Here is a 21,478-nt window from a genome sequence, read left to right as displayed (position 1 = left end):
CATACCTGAAACATCATGATCCAGTTAATTAAAAATGTCTTAATCATTTTACTTAGGCTATCTAAGGCCAAAGGTGGGCTAACTTAACTACACATAGTAAAAATATTCATCTGTATTTTATAACAAGGTTCTACTTCTGAATATGGAAACCCTGGACAAGAAAGCAAAACTTAACTGAATACCACATTACAGAAAGAGCAATTATTTCTTCACAATTCTCAGTGTACAGACTCATTCTCATAAAGTGAGAAACACTTTATCCAAAACTACCCAAGATGTCTAAAATTCTAACCCTTCCTCCCCAACCTGAAAATACAAATACAACTTAATTGTATTAGCTCTCCAAGGTAGTTCAGACAAGAAACACAACAAAAAGGACTAGTTCTACCTTTATTGTAAGGCTACATTTACAGAATCTTGCAAGACTGAAAGTATTTTTGTAAGCCACCTAGAGTCACTGAAAGTGAGTGGGCGGCCATATAAATTTTGTAAATAAATAAAAATAAATAAATTTCTTCCCTTCTTTCCTTTTACTTTCTGTAAAGTTGGGGAAGGTCTCTTCTGAAATGTTTCCCATGCCCTCCCTCCTTCAGTGCACTGAGATATCTTTTTACACACCCACTGTCCAGTGTAATGGATTCAGGAAACTACAGACTAATCAGCCTGACATCAATACCTGGGAAGATTCTGGTAAAGATAATCAAGCAATGAATCTGCAAACACCTAGAGGCAAACAAAGTCATAACCAGAAGCCAACATGGGTTTGTCAAAAACAGATCATGCAAGACAAATTATATTGCATTCTTTGACAAAGTGACAAAACTAGTGGACGAGAGAAATATTGTGGATATAATTTACTTGGACTTCAGTAACACATTTGATAAAGTAGACCACAACCTACTACTTGGTAAGATAGAAAAATGTGGGTTAGACAGCATTACCACCAGATGGATTTGTAACTGGCTGACCAACCACGCTCAACGTGTAGTCCTCAATGGAACTGCATCTACATGGAGGGAAAATATGCAGTGGGGAACCCCAAGGCTCTGTCTTAGGCCCAGTGCTCTTCAACATCTTCATCAATGATTTAGATGAGGGGATAGAAGGGGAGCTCATCAAATTTGCAGATGACACCAAGCTGGGAGAAATATCTAACACTCCAGAAGATAGGCTGAATATAGAGAAGGATCTTGACAGACTTGAACACTGGGTCCTATCTAACAAAATGAAATTCAATGATGAGCGAAGTAAGGTTCTACATTTAGGCAAGAAAAACCAAACACACAGGTACAAAATATAGAGCCTTGGTAGTACAGTGGTCTAAGGCACCCTGTTATTAAGACCAGCTGCCTGCAATTACTGCAGGTTCGAATCTCACCAAGGCTCAAGGTTGACTCAGCCTTCCATCCTTTCTAAGGTAGGTAAATTGAGGACCCAGTTGTGGGGGCAATAAGCTGACTTTGTATAAATATACAAAAGAATGAAGGCTATTGCTTAGCGCATTGTAAGCCGCCCTGAGTCTCCGGAGAAGGGCGGCATATAAATCAAATTAAAAAAAAATATATGTGGTACCTGGCTCAATAGTACCATTTCCCTGAAAATAATACCTATCCTGAAAATAAGCCCTATTGAAGAACCTGTGGCACCACCCACCCATTTCATCTGGTTGCTCGCGGTGCGGTGGCCACTAGGTGATGTGGGGGTGGAGCTGCTCCACGCACCCCTCACCGGCTTACCTCAGGGCCCCTGCAGCCAGGCCATCCATGCCCCGACACCTGCCTCGCAGCCACGATCAGGAGGAGCCCATGTGGCTGCTGGCCCACTTCTGCTTGCTCGCAGCAGCAATGGAGGAGGGCATATAGGCAAATACCAATCTATATTGTTTTGAAGCTGACCCAGCCCCTTTACCTATCAGCCCACACTCTAAAAGCAAGTGCACGCTGGGAAGCCAGACTCCATTTTCCTTTAGCATTTGGAGGAGGCAGATGCACAAAGAACAACCATCCCAGCCTAATCTGTGGCACATATTCATCCAAGGACAAACCCACAGCCCTCACACACATAGCATCGCTGTTGAGATTTAGATTACTTGTATCTGTTAATTGTTATGTTCAGCAGCAACTCAATACTGTTTATTTTGTATTTGGGTTCTTATTGTGTTCTGACCTAGGCTTCCTGATATAGTAAAAAGCACACAATTAGTCCCAAAACCCCTTTTTTTTATTTTAACGGCTGTGAATACCTTTCATTCACAGCACATGCTGAATCACCAAGAGTTTATAAATAGTCCAACAGAAGTCTGCCACAGTCCTTCGGATAAGGCTGGTAAACACCCACCTTTATCTTCTTTGACACGCTGCCAAAGACCTAATTGGCAATTATCTTGGCAAGGCCACACAGAAACAGTCTCAAAAACGGAGCTTCAAAGTACAAACCAACACCATCCACAACGTTGCTTCCTGCAAAGGCCCACATGCCTTTGCTCTTCCTTTTTGTCTTATGGGAGGGGCCAATCATCTCCAAGTCTTACTCCCGAGTCGTCCCTTTTGTTTTAACTGTTCTTGCCTTCTGGCAGCTCTGCGCGTACTAGGAACAGGCTCCCCCTGTTCCTCTGCCTCTCTGATGTCCGACTCTGGAGGCTCCGGAGTCCGCACGTAACTCCCAGATGGCCCTGGCCCCATCTATGTTTCCGATGCAGAGCCCTCGTCCGAGCCTTTCCCAGACTCCAGGACTGGCCCATGTTCCTCCCCAGCCTCCTCACTGTCCGACTCTGCTGCCAGCTCCGCGGGCCGCTGGCGGACCACAACATATTGTATATATTTCTATTCTCCCGTTTCACCATCCTGTTCTTTAATCAAGCATCCAGATCTACACACATGGTCTGTTTTATTGGAAGATAGGTGAGTTTAGCTGCATGTCAAGTTGCACACAGAGTAATGTGTAGTGAGCACAGAACATCATCCCTTTTCCACTCCTCTGGTAGTTTCCCACTGCTCCAGGATCTTTGAAAGTATGGTTCAGTAGTTCTGAGATCACATCTGTCAGTTCCTTCAGAATCTGGGGATGTAATCCATCTGGTCCTGGTGATTTGAACTCGTCTAGGGTGGACAGGTGCTCACTTACCATTTTCTTGCCTATTTTAACTTGTATTCCTAATCTGTTTTTACAGTACTGTTTTTAATAGGTTGGACTGTTTTTTCCCTTTGTGTAAAGACAGATGCAAAAAACAGGTTATGTAGTTCTGCTTTCTCCCTGTTGCTTGTCACATTCTTGCCACTTTCTCCCATTAATGGACCAATCGTTTCCTTGACTTTTTTTTTAACATGTTGAAAGCAGCTTTTTTTTATTATTTTTGACTTTTGTCACTCAAGAAAAGGCATATTATGCCCAGAAACCAAGAAACTAAAAACTAAAACTAAAAACCAAGAAACTAAAAACCAAGAAACTATGTGAATCATAGTAGGTAAGAAAATACCCAGCAAAAGGTATGTGTTTGTCAGATATTAGTGAATCCTCTTGTTGAAGGCAGTATGCCCTAAAAGATATTCCAAATTCTTGAAGATTGTCTTTTAATCAGGAAACCTGATTAAACGTTAACTCAGAGGTCAATACACTTGCCTTGTTTGGCATTACAGAATGAATCATAAGTAAACCTTCCTCAGTTTTAAATCCTCATTTTCACTCAATAGGATTTGAAAAATGAGGAAGGTTTGCTTATGATTCATTCTGTAATCCTAGACAATGTTCACACTTCTACCCTTCATCTAGCACAAAGAGATCTATAGAATAAGTAAGGATATTGATTTGGACTGTAGTATTAGAAGAATTATATGCCTGCATCACCTACATCTTAAAAAAGACATATTGACATTAGGAAATACTTTGTGAAGAATCTTCCCTAATGCAGATACCCTCCTGAATGATAATCCACACATAAAGAGGACGTTCAAACTGGAGGAGGTTGCTGTGATCAAGTCAAAAACTAACTCACATTTAAATCTTCATGACAGTCAGAACTGCAAAAGTGTTTATTCTCAGGCTGACTCACAGTTCAACCTTCATTTCGGTTTAGTCATTGTTAAATCTGCAATAAATCTACTAACGTACCATCTGTACACTTTTTTCCAGTTCCTGAGGAATTGCAAATGTAGAGGAAGGCGCCGGGGTCAAAGGCCATGCTCCAGCCTGAAAAATAATCAAGTTAACATTTTTTACCCCACTCTTTCTCCAAAAGGAATTATATCATTCTTAAAAAAAACATAAAGCAGCTATGGTCCTAACCCCCCCCCCCAAAAAAAACCCCCAAATACCATCAGAGGACTAGAGCTGTGGATAACCTTATTTGAAATTATAAACCATAGAAATCCATGGAAAGCTAAATAAAGGAAAGTCTCATTTGTCTCAACCCTGGTTCCCGATTCGTCAACATGTCCCATGTCAGTGATCCTGGAAACAAAGCAAAATGCTACAAAAAGACATTTAACAAATTGGCTTTAAAAGAAAAAGTTGACTTTAGTTAATAATAAAATAGCAGAGAAGGTCCAGACTCTACAGTTCATATTCCTGCCAAAGTCAAGCATTAAGGGAACAATCACACTATTTCTGCAGGCTGAAAGTTATGTCCACTTCCCTACTAGCTGCTAAAGGTCTTTGTTTTTACTACTTTACTTTTCTCTCCAGGGTCTTAACCAGTCACAAATATAAAGCATTTAACTGAGTTTCTCATCTCAACAAAAGCAGTCATGGACAATATGAAAATCACTACCATAGATGGTGCTTCCAAGCATGTCACAAATATGTCACAAGAGATTTTGGGCTGCTGCTGTCTGAAATTCTTTTTGCAGCTTCCCATAATTTTCTTGCAAAATTGACTCCAACTCATCCATACAGATGCTTCTGCATTAACACTTTTGTGAATAATGGTCTACATTACTGATGAAGTTGTATGAAATACAAAAAGCTCCTATAGAAAGCAAATTTGTATAGAAGAAATTACAAAATATTCAGGATTTACATTCGGTGAATGTTTGCTCTTCATCATATATTATCTGTAAACTCAGGTATCAAAATGTAATGCAATCAAAATGGGGACCACACAAAAAGGAGCTATCAATCAATGTTTGTAAATGTTGACAAAATGCCTTAGAAAAACATAAACTGAAGAGGGGTGGGGGAGATGTACTCTGCTCAGTGTTCATAAAAACTTGGAGGCTGGCTATAACAGAAGAAAATTTTCTGAAAGCAGGCAGTCCTAAAAGATAGACCACAATAAGAAACAAAAACCAAGCAGACCAAAAACTACTTTTTTTTAGAACAGCATAGTCACAAAATCTTGCAAGCATAGGGAGCTCCCAACCTACGACCACAATTGGGACCAGAACTTCCACCACTAAGCAATATGGCCATTAATTGAGTCATCATATGATTCATCACAACTGCACCTGATTTATGACTTTTTGTCACAATTGTTAAGTGAATCACCATGGTCATTAAGCAAATCTGGTTTGTCCCATTGACTTTGCTTGTTGGAAGCCGGCTAGGAAGGTTGCAAATGGCAATCACATGATCTTGGGACACTGCAACCATTATAAAAACATGAGTTGCCAACCCTCTGAATTCTGATCACATGAATATAGGTAAGCTGTGATGGTTGCAAGTGTGAAGACCAGTCATAAGGCACTTTTTAGTGCGATCACAACTTTGAACACTACCTAAACAAATGGGTCATAAATCAGGGACTACTTCTATGGATATGCTTCCCCTCCTCCCTTTTCTATCTTCATGAGAATTAAGTGGGAGGTTGTCTGAGGCATTTTCATAAACCACTTTCTTAACCTGGGCTCAAGTCTTATTTACTGATCATTGCCTTTGTGGTGGATCTTCCCTCTGTCCTTCAAGACCATTCTCTATACTCACTATAATATATGAAGTGCAGATGCCACAGGAGTACCCCACAACTCTTGTACTTGTTTTTGTACAATCAACTTTACACACTAAGTGTGGACACACACAAATCAAAACACAAATGGACACATTTCTTTATCAGTACCTGAAGAACATATATCTGAAAACTAATTCCCAAATCTATGATGATGTCTTGATTTTTTATGAAGTTGTTGAATTTGTTGTTAAGATCTGCACTAACACTCATGTCTGTGTACATTCGATGGAGTTTGCTAGTGAACTCGTAACCACAGGCTTGCTGAGGGGAAAAAAAACACACACACATACCAGATTTGTAGCTTGACACTGATAAAAAAGGCTGTAAGCATTTAGTGAATGAATAACCTATAAAATTTTAAAGGAACAACATAACAAATATATTTGCTAGATATAGTTACCCAAAAGGTAAGTATGTTAAAAGACAGATATTTCTGAGAAACTATTTCTGTTTTAAGAATGAGGACCTTAGAAAAAAGATGTAGTGTCAAAAGTGATTCAATAAATATATATTCTATGAATGCATCAAAGTTAATTTTTAATATGGTAAATATATTACCATACAAACAGAAAGCTCTTTTGGGGTTCTCCATTATTTTTCAAAGTAAGAAGAGATCCTGAGAGAAAAAAGTTTAAGAAACACTGCTCTATATAATACGGACACTGAATAATTTAAAAGTGAAAAGCTACTATTTGAGCAGTATTCACGAATGCCAAGTAAATATCAACTATTGTCACAAGGATACTAGTGGGATAGTGTTTATGATATCCCCCAGAGTAATTGAACAGCATGCTTTTTGGTCCTCATGTCTGGAGTAGTTTCAAACTTTTTATTGTCCTATAAGTAGTGTAAATAAATGAACTGTCATTAGGTAGCATATTACAAAGGAAAAATAAAAGCTACAAAGCTCACAGCTCTTCTTCCCAACCCCCAGTTTTAGATTCCTTCTCAAGCTTTCAGATATTCTGAAATAAGTAGAACTTCAGAAGCTTCTTGGATGAGAAGCCAAATGTTTTCAAAGAAAAAAAAACCTAAGAAAATCCAGTTGCCTTTTGGAAAAAAGCACCTTTGGGACACATGCAATAAAAGCTTGATGAAGATCATCTCCCAGTTACTGAAAAATTCTCAACACACAGCTTTACATCAGAAACCTCTATTTTTCTAATTTGTATAATCTTGGCAACACCTGCAGGTTTTTTCTTGATATGGCAATTTTCAGCTAGCTAATTCTCATAGCAATTTTCTAGCTGGAAGACAACTAAAATCTATTAGCAGCGCCTTAGTGAATCACCACTGGATATAATTATATTAGCAGCCTGAATAAAAGCTCACCATATGTTTAAAAGTTGACTTACAATCAGATTAGCAACTGTTTACAATATGAATAAGTACTGAGAAGAGCTGGGTTTATTGTACTGATAAACTAGTACTTACCTTTAATTTGTTAATCATAGCTTCTTCAGAGTCCATGGACATTGATAAACCATGTATAAGCCGTTTTGCCAACATTCTGGCATAGAACTACGGTTAGAAAAAAAAAACAAGTTCAGATTTGCTTGCATTTCAAAAGTATTCTCCAAGGGGAAAAATAAAAGCAAATTAATCTTCTATATGATTATTTACCTTTTGAAAAACATCTTTATCATCAATGTACTTGAAAACTGTAATGAAGCTTGTAAGTTTGTCTTCTACTTCATTTTCTGTCATGCCTTTTGCTGATTTTTTTAGCAAATTGTCACAATATTTGGCCAGCTCAAGTTGCAAGAAAAAGAATTGTCATTAAAGCAAACAGCAATAAAGCATAATGACAACTAATGGATAAGCAACTTCAGTTAAAAGCAAACACATGTAGTGTAATGAAGACATTATCTAAGTTAAAGGAAATAACCTTTATATATTTGTTCTTTAGTTTTACATGCCACTTCACTTGCAAACAGACTTAAGGAATCATAATCAGACCACAGTATTTCCTAGAAAAGCCAAGTTTTAATGGCTTTACTAAATCCCACAGGACTGGTGTTGACCTGATCTCAAGAGGTATGCTTTTGTACAGAAAGACGACAGCAATGGAAAAGACCTGTGATCGTGGTCCATTACGGGAATACTTTTTTAGAAAGGGGACCTAAATTCTCCACTTCAGATCTTGTTGGATGGGCAGTTACTGTTGGAAGCAGGTAATTGTGAAGATATCTGGGTCCTGAACTTTGTGGGGCTTTAAAGTGACAACCAGAACCTTGATTTGTACCCTGAAGCCATCTGGTATTGCAGTACAATTCCTGCAATACAACTGTTATCTGGACAAACTGAGATACACCCATAACATCTCTGGCCAGTATTCTGTAAGTTTTTGTTATTTGTCTGCAGAAAACTATTCAAAATATTATATGGCATTCTATACTTACAATTGAGCACATAAAACTAGTATTTGATACTTACCAGCTCGGGAGCTTTGCAAATAGACTTTGGTTCCCTATAGTTCACTACTGCTGTTAAAGCCTATTTAGGAATGCAAGAAAAATAACTTTTACAAGTTATGCTAATGTAACAGCACTGACCACACATGTGTAAGCAATACCAATAAATTCCAAAATGCTTCCTGACACAGGAGAAATGGGGTTTTCCATGCTTCCTAACATGGAGAAACTGGGATTAGGATGTTGGATTAGGACTGGAGAGATCCATCTTCAAGGTTCAATATACCTAATTATGGAATTTTACTTGATGACTCTGAATCAATAACTACTTTTCAGTTCACTCTCTCCCCCACTTCTGTAGTGTAGTCTACAATGATAGCACAGACAGCAATGTATTAATTGCTCATTTAATTTTAACACTGTAATGTGATTTCTAAAACTGACTTGAAAATATATCATTTTACAATAGTTTTTAGTAAGATAAACAGTGGACTAGGTTATAGGGCTTTAATTACACCAGTGCACGGAGTAGGACAAGGATACATGATATCCCCTTGATTGTTTAATTTATTTATGGATAAATGCAGTGGCAGTAGAGGTTGCATGGGTCTGGTACAGGAATACATGTACTTTTGTATGCAGATGATGCTGTGCTATTGGATGTGAAGTCAAAAGATTTGCAGCAATTGTTAGATTGCATGATAAAGGCTATGGATCTGAAAATTAACATAAGGGCAAACTGGAATAAATGACTGCAAGTTATATATAAATGAGGAAAAACTAAAGTGTATGAATTTGTCAGCCTTAGGAGAACGTTTACTAAAGTTAGGGAAATAATAGAGAAAGACTAATGGATTATTAAATTATAAATGGCATGTTCACTAATTGCAGCTTTAGCCCTAGTGAAAATCCAAGGACTTATTAAAGCACAATTTGTACACAGAAAAACACACCAACAACCAAGACTGCCCCCTCCCTCTCAATAATCATTTAACCCAGAAATACAGTGGGGCAAAAAAGTATTTAGTCAGCCACCAATTGTGCAAGTTCTCCCACTTAAAAAGATGAGAGAGGCCTGTAATTGTCATCATAGGTAGACCTCAACTATGAGAGACAAAATGGGAAAACAAATCCAGACAATCACATTGTCTCATTTTGTCTCTCATAGTTGAGGTCTACCTATGATGACAATTACAGGCCTCTCTCATCTTTTTAAGTGGGAGAACTTGCACAATTGGTGGCTGACTAAATACTTTTTTGCCCCACTGTATGCTAATCTCTTAATTTAAGTCACCCTTTTCTGCAAACAAGCTGGACTACTAATAGGCTAATGCAAAGAAGCATCTTGACTGATTCTACTGTACTTGTAGATGTCTCATAAACCTCATTTAGCAAGGACATCATTAGAATTGAGGGAAGGAAAGAGGAAGAAATTTTTCTTTTTCATAATATTATGCCTAAACTAGAACTTGGTGGTAGCTTGTTCTTCCTGCTTTGTCAGAGTTGCATCTAAGTCTGCATAGCATATCTCAGCATTAGCAAATTAAAAGAAGCTGCAGAAATCAGGGCTAGAAAGCAGGGGTGAAATGGTACCAGTTCGGGGCGGTTCTCCCGAACCGGTAGTGAAAATGCTACTGGTTCGCCCGAACCGGTAGTAAAAAAAATGCTTTAAAAAGTAAAAAAAAAGTTCCGACAATCAGCTGTGCTGCACGATCCTCGGAACTTTTTTTTTTTTTACTTTTTAAAGCATTTTTTTACTACCTATTGGGGGTCCATTTTTGCTCCCAGGATGCTTCCCTGAGGCCTGCTAGGCCAAAAACAGGGGGTGGGGGGAAGGAAGGAAGGAAGGAAGGGAGAAAGAAAAAGAAAGGAAAGAAAGAAAGAAAGAAAGAAAGAAAGAGGGAGGGGAAAGAGAAAGAAAGAAAGAAAGAAAGAAAAAGGGAGGGAGGGAGGAAGTAAGTAAGTAGAGGAAGGACCACAAACCTGGCACTAGACGCAGCTTCAGAGGTTACCTTGAAAGAGCACAGCAATCCAGGCCTGGAAGGGACCTGGAGGTCATCTAGTCCAACCCCATGCTCCAGCAGGACATTGTTAAAGTAAGTTTGTCTTTTGACCCCCAGTCACATGACTACATAGCCACACCCACCCAGTCACATGACCCCACCAAGCCATGCCCACCAAGCCACGCCCACAGAACCGGTAGGAAAAAAAATTAGATTTCACCACTGCTAGAAAGGTACCTGGGTTTTTTTTATAGGGAAGACTTTGGTTGGCTGTTTGGAATTTTCTTACCCCACAGTGCTTTATACCTGGTTTATTACTTAGGGCTTGTCTGTTAATCAAAGTGGTATCCCTACAGATAAGTGACTTCTTTTTCATCCTGCAACTAGTTATTGCCTAATTGCTTCCTTATGGGCTGGGAAGTTTAACATTTATTGTTTCCTATATGGTAGTGCAGTTTCCAACATTGCTAAAATCTGTCAACCCATATTCAGAGGATCATAGTGACTAGCCAGATAGCAGAGCTGTTCATATACTTGGGGTAGGTTTTATCTTCTTTTGTAGTGTGTGATTAATTGGGAGTGAAAATAGCCCAAAACAAATGCATTCTTATTTAAGTGTTCAGCTGTTTCTAAGTCTTACTCTTTCTCTTGAAAGCAAATGCTAAAAACACAGCAATATATTCAGTGGCTTAAAAAAAAAAAACCCACAGAATTGGAGTGCCTGCTTTTACAAAACAAATTGCTTAGGCCACCTTTCCTTCTTATGTACACTATAAACGTGGAAATGGATGAGAAATTTTAAGAGGTAGTACAGCAATGTTTTTCAAAGTTGGCAACTTTAAGATGTGTGGACTTCAACCCCCAGAATTCCCCAGATACTGTGCCCACATATCTTAAAAATTGTCAAGTTTAAAGAACAGTGTAGTAAAGGCAATATGTGGTCTGTTGTAAGGAATGAAAGATTGTCAAAAAAGGAAAAAATGGCAGCTTAATTCTTCCCACTTTCTAATCTGGAGGTGGGAATTGGAAACAACAGAGAAAAAAAAATGAAACAATGCAGGAAGAATGAGTTAGGAAATATGTGTTGTAAAACAAGATATAGGGTCTAGGACGGGGGTCTCCAAACTTGGCAACTTAAGACTTGTGGACTTCAATTCCCCATGCTGGCTGGGGAATTCTGGGAGTTGAAGTCCATAAGTCTTAAAGTTGCCAAGTTTGGAGACCCCTGGTCTAGGATGAAAGAGTGCTGCATGAAAGCCAGAGAGAGAATGAATGAAAAGGATTTGAACTACAAAACAAACATATGGAAGGAAAAGAATATGGGTTAAGAGGAAAGGGAAGACAGACAACTTTGTGACTGGATGGAATTGCAGAGATCCTCCAGGAGAGCTGAGAAATGTAAAGATCAAAGGGGACAGAGAGACTGAAGCTTTTTCAATCTAAAGCCAAAAAGTTACTTCTGTGATGCCTGAATTAATTAGGGCATCTTTCGGAAACCTGACAGCCTGACTGTTCCTTCTTAAAGAAGCGATACTGTTCCCCTACCTGTAGGACACTCATGCAGTTCCAGGAAAATACCCATTTGGGTTAAAGGAGACAGTGACACTGTGTGACAAGGGATTGTGAATGAAACGAAGTATACTAAAGTACATTTCTTTTTCTTATCTCATGACCTCAGGTTTTTTTGCTCCCTGCCACGTGACAGCGGCCCTGCCCAAGCTTCTCAACGTTATTGCCAGAGTGGCGGTTGATAACCCCAGACTGTTGGTCATGGGGGACTTCAACCTGCTGTCTGCCGGTGAGGCGTCTGAGGTGGCTCGGGAGTTCATGGCTTCCATGACGGCCATGGACCTGACACAACTAATTCATGGCCCTACTCACACGGGCGGACACACTCTGGACTTGGTTTTTGTCTCTGGTCAGTGGTTGAATGGCCAGGATATAGGGGATATAGCTATTGAACCCCTGTCATGGTCTGACCATTCTCTCCTGAGGCTGGACTTTCTGACCGCTACACCCCACCACAGGGAGGCGGAACTGACTAGGTGGTTCCGCCCCAGGCGCTTGATGGATTCGGATAGATTCCAGAGGGAGCTTGGGCCATTTCCTGAAACTCTGGCTCACGACTCGACTGAAGAACTGGTGGCCGCCTGGGATAGGACGGCCGCCGGGGCTTTGGATCGAGTCGTGCCTTTACGGCCTCTGACCCGGCGCCGAGCCTGCCCGGCTCCTTGGTTCTCTGAGGAGCTGAGGGAGATGAAGCGCCAGAAAAGATGCCTAGAGAGTGGTTGGAGGGCCAGTCGTTCCGAATCCGACCGAACACTAGTTAGGTCTCACATTAAGACCTATTTAGTGGCGATAAAAGCAGCAAAGTGTAATTACTCTTCCGCTCTTATTGCATCGGCAGATAATCGCCCAGCCGCCTTGTTTAGAGTGACCCGCTCCCTCCTACATCAGGGAGTGCGGGAGGACCCCTTGCAAGGGCAGGCTGAGGAATCTGCACAGTATCTGCACGATAAAATCGCTCAAATTCGGGAAGGCTTGGACTCTGACTGGGTAGATTCCGGCGGGGTGTCTGAGGCGGGTCTTGAGAATGTTATCTGGGACGAGTTCGATCCTGTGACTCCTGAGGACGTGGACAGGATTCTGGGGAGGTTAAATGCAACCACATGTTTATTGGACCCGTGTCCCTCCTGGCTGGTACTGGCTACCTGGGAGGTTACGCGAGGCTGGCTCCAGAGGATTATAAACGCTTCTCTGGGGGAGAGTTTCTTGCCGTCTGCCTTGAAAGAGGCGGTGGTGAGGCCCCTTCTCAAGAAGCCTTCTCTGGACCCGGCTGTTTTGGCAAATTACCGTCCTGTCTCCAACCTTCGCTTTATTGCGAAGGTTGTTGAGAGTGTGGTTGCGCAACAGCTCCCGCAGTACCTGGATGAAACCGTCTATCTAGATCCGTGCCAGTCCGGCTTCAGGCCTGGGTACAGCACGGAAACAGCATTGGTCACGTTGGTTGATGATCTCTGGAGGGCTCGGGACAGGGGTTGCTCCTCTGTTCTGGTCCTATTAGACGTCTCAGCGGCTTTTGATACCATCGACCATGGTATCATGCTGCACCGGCTGGAGGGATTGGGGGTGGGAGGCACCGTCTTGCGGTGGTTCTCCTCCTATCTCTCCGACCGGTCGCGGTCTGTGTTGGCAGGGGGGCAGAGGTCGACCTCGAGGCACCTTGTTTGTGGGGTGCCGCAAGGGTCGGTCCTCTCGCCACTCCTGTTCAACATGTGAAGCCGCTGGGTGAGATCATCCGTGGATTTGGGGTGCGGTGTCATCTGTACGCTGATGATACTCAGCTGTACATCTCCACCCCAAACCACCCCAATGATGCCCTTGAAGTGATGTCCCAGTGTCTGGAGGCCGTGCGGGTCTGGATGGGGAGGAACAGGCTTCGACTCAACCCTTCCAAGACCGAGTGGCTGTGGATGCCGGCAGCCCGATATAGCCAGCTGGTGCCATCGCTGGCTATTGGGGGCGAGTCATTGACCCACACAGAGGGGGCTTGCAACTTGGGCATCCTCCTGGACACACGGCTGTCTTTAGGAGAGCATATGACGGCCGTGGCCAGGGGGGCTTTTTATCAGGTTCGCCTGATACGCCAGTTGCGCCCCTTTCTGGATCGGGATTCCTTATGCACAGTCACTCACACTCTCGTCACTTCCTGCCTGGACTACTGTAACGCTCTCTACATGGGGCTCCCCTTGAGGAGCACCCGGAGGCTCCAACTGGTCCAGAATGCAGCCGCGCGGGTGATTATGGGAGCGACATGGCGCTCCCATATAACACCTCTCCTGCGCGAGCTGCACTGGCTCCTGGTGGTCTTCCGGGTGCGCTTCAAGGTGTTGGTTCTCACCTTTAAAGCGCTCCATGGCTTAGGGCCAGGGTATTTAAGAAACCGCCTTCTGCTACCGATAACCTCCCACCGGCCAATACGCTCTCACAGAGAGGGCTTCCTCTGGGTGCCATCGGTCAAGCAATGTTGGCTGGCGGCCCCCAGGGGGAGAGCCTTCTCTGTGGGGGCACCCGCCCTCTGGAATGAGCTTCCTCCCAGAATACGACTGATCCCAGATCTCCGCACTTTCCGTAAGGCCCTGAAGACGTTTTTATTTCAGCAAGCCGGCCTAGCCTAATTAGGTTTTTTATGGGTTAGTTTTTAATTGTATAGCTTTGAGGTTTTAAATTGGGGGCTGATTGATTTAATTTATTTTAGCTATCTTAACTTTTATATTGTATGTATTTTAATTTCGGCTGTTCACCGCCCTGAGTCCCTGGGGGGAGAAGGGCGGTATATAAATTCAAATATAAATAAATAAATAAAAATAAATTCTTGCTGTTTGGGATTGCCATTCAATGGACACGTTAATCATCCTTACAAATTAAGGGTTGCCTCAAGGCATTTTTAAGAGACCCACTCAAATCAAAGGGATTTGGCATGAGTAATCAAAAAGGGTAAAATCTGCTTCAACTCAAGCTTGAGGACTTATTAAAACCACCCATGTAGTCTTCTTGGCAACAATGGGGTCTGCGACTTTTAGGTGCCACTCCTTGCTCACGCCCCCTTGGCCCCCAGACACTCGCCTCAACCTATTCACAGCCAGCTTTCCTCCTCTGCTGGCCCTCCCCCGGCCATTGTTTACTGCCAATGGCCCCTGGCCCTCCACCTTCAGCCCTTCGTCCTGGCCCTTTCACCCAGGCACCCGGTTTTTCACTCCACGGGACAAAAAGGCACCATCTGGTGGCAGGCAGACGCAATGGAACTGGGGGAAGTGAACGAGGGGGCTGGGGGGGAAGTGTGCAATATGATCAGGGCAGGCTGGAGGAGAGAGCAAGATCTGTAGTGGCACATGGCTGCTGGTGTTGCGGGGGTGGCGCTGAAGGTGAACGGTGGTGGTGCGTGGCTGGTGTTGCAGGGGGGCAAACGGTGGCACGGGGTGTGTGCAGCAGGCCAATGGCAGTGGCGCATGGCTGTTGCCATTACGGGGGGCACGACTGCTGGCGTGGGGGGCGAATGATGGTGACGTGCAGTCGGGCGAGGGCAGGCGAACTACCCATTCGACTTCAGGCTGGCAGGATCAGGTGCACAGTGGCGGGGGGCATACAAAATGCCAGGCCAGAGTCCAGGCGCAGACACAACAGCGTGTGTTTGTCAAAATGGGAATCCCCCACCCATCGCTGCCTACCTATTACCCGCCCCACCCGGAGCCAACCAACCGCCACCAACCTAACAGCTTAAAAAAAAAAACTGTTCCCTTTGCGCCTGGACTCCAGCCTAACACTGAATGGGCAGTTCGCGTGCCGCCCCCCCACCCCACCCTCAATCCTGCTGTCCTGACACTGAACGGGCAGTTTGCCTGCCGTACCTCCACCATGCACTTGATCCTGCTAGTTTAATGCCGAACAGGCATTTTGCCTTCCACCCCCCACTGCGCCCCCCAATCCTGCCGGCCTGATGCCAAACGGGCAGTTTGCCTTCCCCTGCCCCACCACGCACCACCACCATTCACCCACCACAACGCCAGCAGCTGTGCGCCACTGCCATTGGCCTGTCACCCCGCAACACCAGCATGACACCGAATGGATGCAGAACTGGCAGTTCGGCTGCTACCCCTCACCGTGCCCGATTCTGCCAGCCTGATGCTGAACAGACAGTTCACCTGAGGCCACCCCACCCCACCCCCGATCCTGATGCCGAACGGGCAATTTGTCTGCCGCCATCCTACTGTGCACCCAATCTTGCTGGTTTGATGCTGAACAGGCAGTTCACCTGCTGCCCCACTGCGCACCATCACTGTTCACCCCCGCAATGCCAGCAGCTGTGCGCCATCGCAGATCTTGTTCTTTCCCCCAGCCTGCCACTGGTCATATTGCACACTGCCTCCCCACAGTGCCATCACTGCTGCCCCCCACCCAATTGGTGGCTTTTTATCTCATGGAGCCAAGCGCCTGGGACAAACGGTGCCTGGGGGAAAGAGCCGGGGCAGAGGGCCATTGGCGATGGCCAATGGCCAGGAGAGGGCCAGTGCAAGAAGAAAGCTGGCTGTGAATCAGCTAAGGCAGGTGGCTGGGGGCAAAGGGGGCGTGGCCAAGGAGCGGTGCCTAAATGGCCCATTCCATCACAATGTGAAAGGGGTTTGACACTGCTCCTTCGGAGATGTTTTTTTACAACACCTCAGTCTCACCAACCAGTCTGGCATTCCATGGTGGTTTTCCATTGAAATACCAGAGACAACCCTGCTTAGCTTCCAAATAGCACTAATTTCCATGGGTTTGCTCTAAACCTATTCACCTCTAGCTGCAACCCTATGTTCTTCCGGCATTTGGTCTATGTAGCATTTTCATTAGGCTCACCTTGTCAAGGGCACTCATAAATCGCTGGTCACCATTCAAAACAGTATTAATGAGCTGAACAAATTTACTGTGTACTTCCAACACTGATTCTACAAATTGAGTGGGCATCTGAAGACAAAATCAGACAGAATAACAAGAACAAGCAGTTCTGTAACAATTCATAGGGAAATAATTTTGCAAGAAAGAAAAATGAATACTGTTTAAACTCATGCCCCTATTAAAGTATGAATCTATACAAGAATAAAATTCTCAAAATGATCATCATTTTACAATGCTATTAACCAGGTTCTTAAATTTTATTATATCTACCATCTCCTACATAGTGCGTTCCAGATGTTTTGGAAGTCAGTTCCCTCAACTCCCAGTTCATATAATCTTCAAGTTCAAATTCAATTCATTTGAAGTGAAGGATGATGGTTATTATTGCTAAGAAAAACTGCCAGAATTTGATAAATGAGTTGATAGTGCTTCAAGGAAAAAAAGAACAAGCTGAACAATTAGGACAGGTCCTTCCTACTAACTGACATTTCTTCCTCTGTTAATCCATTGGGGCCTCCTGCCTGTTTTCTGATGTTTCCTAGGCAACATCTCTTCCCCTCATTCCACAAGGTTATCTATACATTCCATTACATGTACAGAAACTTGAAAACAGAAAACAATACCCTAAACAAGGAACTACCAAGGAGAAAGCCACACCCCCAACAACAGCAGCAGGGCAAGCTACTGTATAAAAGCAGAGAACAAACTGCACACTCACTAGCACTGGTGATGCTACCTAGTTGGGTAATTAAATGTCTGCAAGCAAACAACCACGCTCAGAGAGCATCAAGGACTCCACAGTTCCACCCTGAGCTACAGAAATTCTCTTCTATGAGATGGTAAATGTAATGCATTTTGAATTTATGTGTGTGGGAAGGGCTTTATTAAAGACATAGGATTAAAGATTCTCTTTGGCTGATGAGCTTGACTGGTATTTTAAAAGCATGTGTCTATGCTGTTTTCTTCACCACTATAGAGAAATGGTTTACTGTTGCCTTCTTCTAAGATGTTCTTTCAACTTCTCAGTCTTGTCTACAATACTGGGATTTCTTGGTTGTCTTTCATCCAAGTATTTAGTCCATGTTTGCTTAGATTTTTGACATCAACCAAGGCTGGGTGGACAAGCTAAACTACTTACTCAAATCAACTGTAAATCATTCAAACCCAAATTAAATTACTCATTTTTTTTCCTTAGTGAAAGTAGCAATAGTGGTCTACACCAGATTACCAAACGGCAAAAACTTAAGCCAAAACAAACAAGCAAACTTACAATTACTAATGACATTTTTGGACTTTGATGTATCAAATGATTTTTTCCCACTTAAAAAAAACAACTTACATTTTCCTGAGAAAGATTGCTGGTTGATCTAAGGCCCTCATCATGGATATGGTTTTGCAGTTCCTGAATCATATGAGGTAAGCCACTTGGCACAGCATGAAGCAGTGTGTACATGTTTGCCATATCTGCATAAAGAAAGAACTTGATTTTCAGGATATACACTATGTGCACAATTATTAGGCAAGTTGTATTTTGGAGGATTAATTTTATTATTGAACAACTACAGTGCTCTCGATCAATCCAAAATGTTAATCAACCTCAAACCTGAACATTTAAGAAAGTAAAAGTGAGGTTTTGGCTTTCTTAGAATATCTATGTGTGCACAATTATTAGGCAACTATTAGTGTGCAGAATTATTATGCAACTAAATGAAAAATGAAAATTTGCCCATCTCACTCGTTTATTTGCATCTGTTAAAGTGAGAATAATAAACAACTCAAAATGTACAAATAAACATTTCTGACATTTCACCAAAAAAAAAAAAAAAAAGTGACCAATATCCTTCTTTTCAGTAACAGTCATAAGTCTTCCATTCGTGGAGTCTGTCAGTTTCTTGATCTGTTGACGATCAACTTTTTGTGCAGCAGCAACCACAGCCTCCCAGACACTGTTCAGAGAAGTGTATTGTTTTCCTTCATTGTAAATCTCCTGTTTAAGAAGAGCCCACAAGTTTTCAATAGGGTTTAGGTCAGGTGAGGAAGGGGGCATGTCATTATTCTTTCATCTTTCAGGCCTTTACTGGCCAGCCACGCAGTGGAGTACTTCGATGCATGAGATGGAGCATTGTCCTGCATAGAAATCATGGTCTTCTTGAAAAATGCAGACTTTTTCCTGTACCACTGCTTGAAAAGGGGTCTTCTAAAAACTGGCAGTAGGTTTGGGGGTTGATTTTGAGTCCATCGTCAACCCGAAAATGTCGAACTAGCTCATCTTTAATAATACCAGCCCATATCAGTACCCCACCTCCACCTTGCTGCCATCTGAGTCGAAGTGGAGCTCTGTGCCTGTTACTGATCCAGCCATGGGCCCATTCATCTGGTTCATCAAGAGTTACTCTCATCTCATCAGTCCATAAAGCCTTTGAAAAATCTGTCTTCAGATATTTCTTGGCCCAGTCTTGCCGTTTCAACTTAACGTGTCTTGTTCAGTGGTGGTCGGATTTCAGCCTTCCTTACCTTGGCTGAGTACTGAACACTTTGTACTTTTTGCATTTTTTGACTTTTCAGAGTCAGTTAAATCTCTTTTTTGGCCCATTTTGCCTAAGGAAAAGAAGCTGCCTAATAATTATGCACAACTTGATATAGGGTGTTGATCTCCTTAGGCCACACCATCCCTCATTACACAAATACACATCTTCTGATATCCTTATATCCACTAAGCATTCGACGTGGCGCTCCCACGTAACACCTCTCCTGCGCGAGCTGCATTGGCTCCCGGTGGTCTTCCGGGTGCGCTTTAAGGTGTTGGTTCTCATCTTTAAAGCGCTCCATGGCTTAGGGCCAGGGTATTTGCGAGACCGCCTGCTGCTACCGATAACCTCCCACCGGCCAATACGCTCTCACAGACAGGGCCTCCTCGGGGTGCCGTCGGTCAGGCAATGTCAGCTGGCGGCCCCCAGGGGGCGAGCCTTCTCTGTGGGGGCACCCGCCCTGTGGAATGAGCTGCCTCCTGGAATACGATTGATCCCGGACCTCCGGACCTTCCGTAAAGCCCTGAAGACGTTTTTATTTCATCAAGCCGGCCTAGCCTAAATGGTTTTTTTAATTGGGATTTTAAATTTTTTGGATTTGGGGTTTTAAATTTGGGTAGCCAATGATTTAATTCTTTTAATTATCTTAACTTTTGCATTTGTATGTTTTTTAATTTTGGCTGTTCACCGCCCTGAGTCCCTTCTGGGAGAAGGGCGGTATACAAATTAAATTAATAAATTAATAAATAAATAAATAAGTTTATATAGCTTGGAGGTGGAAAATATGCATAAAAATGATATGGTCAAAATACTCACTTGCCTAATAATTGTGCACAGAGTGTATACTTTTACAAAAATCACTACTTTCAAATGCTAATATATAAACAGCATGATGGCTTTGTAAGCCATAATTCTTTACTAAGAGAGTGAGAGTGTGTGTTGATATTTGCAGGTCAGTTTAAGCCAGGAAATCTGCTTTATAAAATCACAATGCATAGGCAGTTCTTGGCTTATGTCATTAGGTAAACAGACCAGGTATGGAAACTGCTTAGCACTGGATATGGCAGAATCATAAATTAGCTTGAAACCAATAAATAAAAGGAAAAGGTAGGTATCCATACAGCTTTGATGAAACTCTTGGTCCTAATCCACATTTACTCCATATGTTAAATAGCCTAAGAGATTAATGGCCATCCCTACTATGCTGAATGGCTATTCACTTTGGTAAGAAGGCAAAGTATTTTCCAATTTTTATCCCACAGGACACCTTTACCATTTCTCTTCTCTTGTCTGATGATGTTATGACATTCTGCATGAAGAAATTGTAAGTGGTCTGCTACCATTCGTTGTTGGCATTCATTGATTACTTTGCTGTAGGAACTGGGGTGTAGATATTTTCGACATCTCATTTCTTCATTTTTTAGTCTACATAAAACCTAAAAGTAATTTTCCACATTAACAGCATAATCAAATACTAAATGACAATAAAAGTAACAGGAATATATATTTTCAAGTTATCATGGCCAATTCAAGACTGAGGTGAATGTAAAGAATTCATTTTTCAAACTACACACTCTAAAAAGCCTAATTCCATTATTTGTGACATTATGCAATAAGAAAGCAAAAACATTCGAGGAAAAAAAGTGGAAAAAGTGGATTGGGGTGACCTGTAGGATCAAATAATAATTTAAAAATTATTAAATGGAATTTAATAAAGGACAAACAACATCAATAAGGCTACAATGTTGTCATGGAAGTTTTGCAAATAAATATCCTGAAGATTTCAATTTCAAAACATTTTTCAGGATTGTCTCCTATTAGGATCTTTTAGACACTTATTGGTTGCTGGCTTACTAGAGCATGGTTTAACAAGCAAGGAAACAATGCAGGACACTCCCAAATTCCCATACTAACATTGGTTATCCTGACTACTGTCAACTATAATTCTGTACTACATTTGATTAATGCCTTAACCCATCTTCACACTTATGGCATCATTCTAAACATTTACACGTTGCTTTTTGTTTTGTTTTTTAAATACACAAAGTGGTTAAGAAAACTGACAAAATATCAGTAAAAATATGTATCAGAATAGTAACAAGAAGCACACAGCAAGTCCTGGTCACGTCCTATATGGGTTACTGTAATGCGTTGTAC

The 21,478-nt window shown here is 42.3% G+C and overlaps 1 protein-coding gene across 4 annotated transcripts in view; it reads right to left on the bottom strand.

The window, feature by feature from the left end:
- The window catches only part of CUL2 (cullin 2), a 156,809-nt gene that overhangs the window by 35,251 nt on the left and 100,080 nt on the right, over nt 1-21,478 (bottom strand). For all 4 annotated transcript variants that reach the window (XM_070944641.1, XM_070944642.1, XM_070944644.1 and 1 more), the window contains 8 exons: nt 20,595-20,757; nt 18,133-18,257; nt 16,755-16,862; nt 8,378-8,437; nt 7,565-7,693; nt 7,376-7,462; nt 6,050-6,202; nt 4,108-4,185 (listed from right to left, as the gene is read on the bottom strand). In XM_070944641.1, coding sequence (XP_070800742.1) covers nt 4,108-4,185; nt 6,050-6,202; nt 7,376-7,462; nt 7,565-7,693; nt 8,378-8,437; nt 16,755-16,862; nt 18,133-18,257; nt 20,595-20,757 — 903 coding nt within the window. The remainder of the gene's footprint in view (nt 1-4,107; nt 4,186-6,049; nt 6,203-7,375; nt 7,463-7,564; nt 7,694-8,377; nt 8,438-16,754; nt 16,863-18,132; nt 18,258-20,594; nt 20,758-21,478) is intronic.

Source organism: Pituophis catenifer, unplaced genomic scaffold, assembly GCF_029215685.1.
Source record: "Pituophis catenifer annectens isolate HBS135680 unplaced genomic scaffold, rPitCat1.0.hap2 SCAF_5, whole genome shotgun sequence".
NCBI classification, from domain to species: Eukaryota; Metazoa; Chordata; class Lepidosauria; order Squamata; family Colubridae; genus Pituophis; species Pituophis catenifer.
This window is presented reverse-complemented; position numbering and strand designations above follow the sequence as displayed.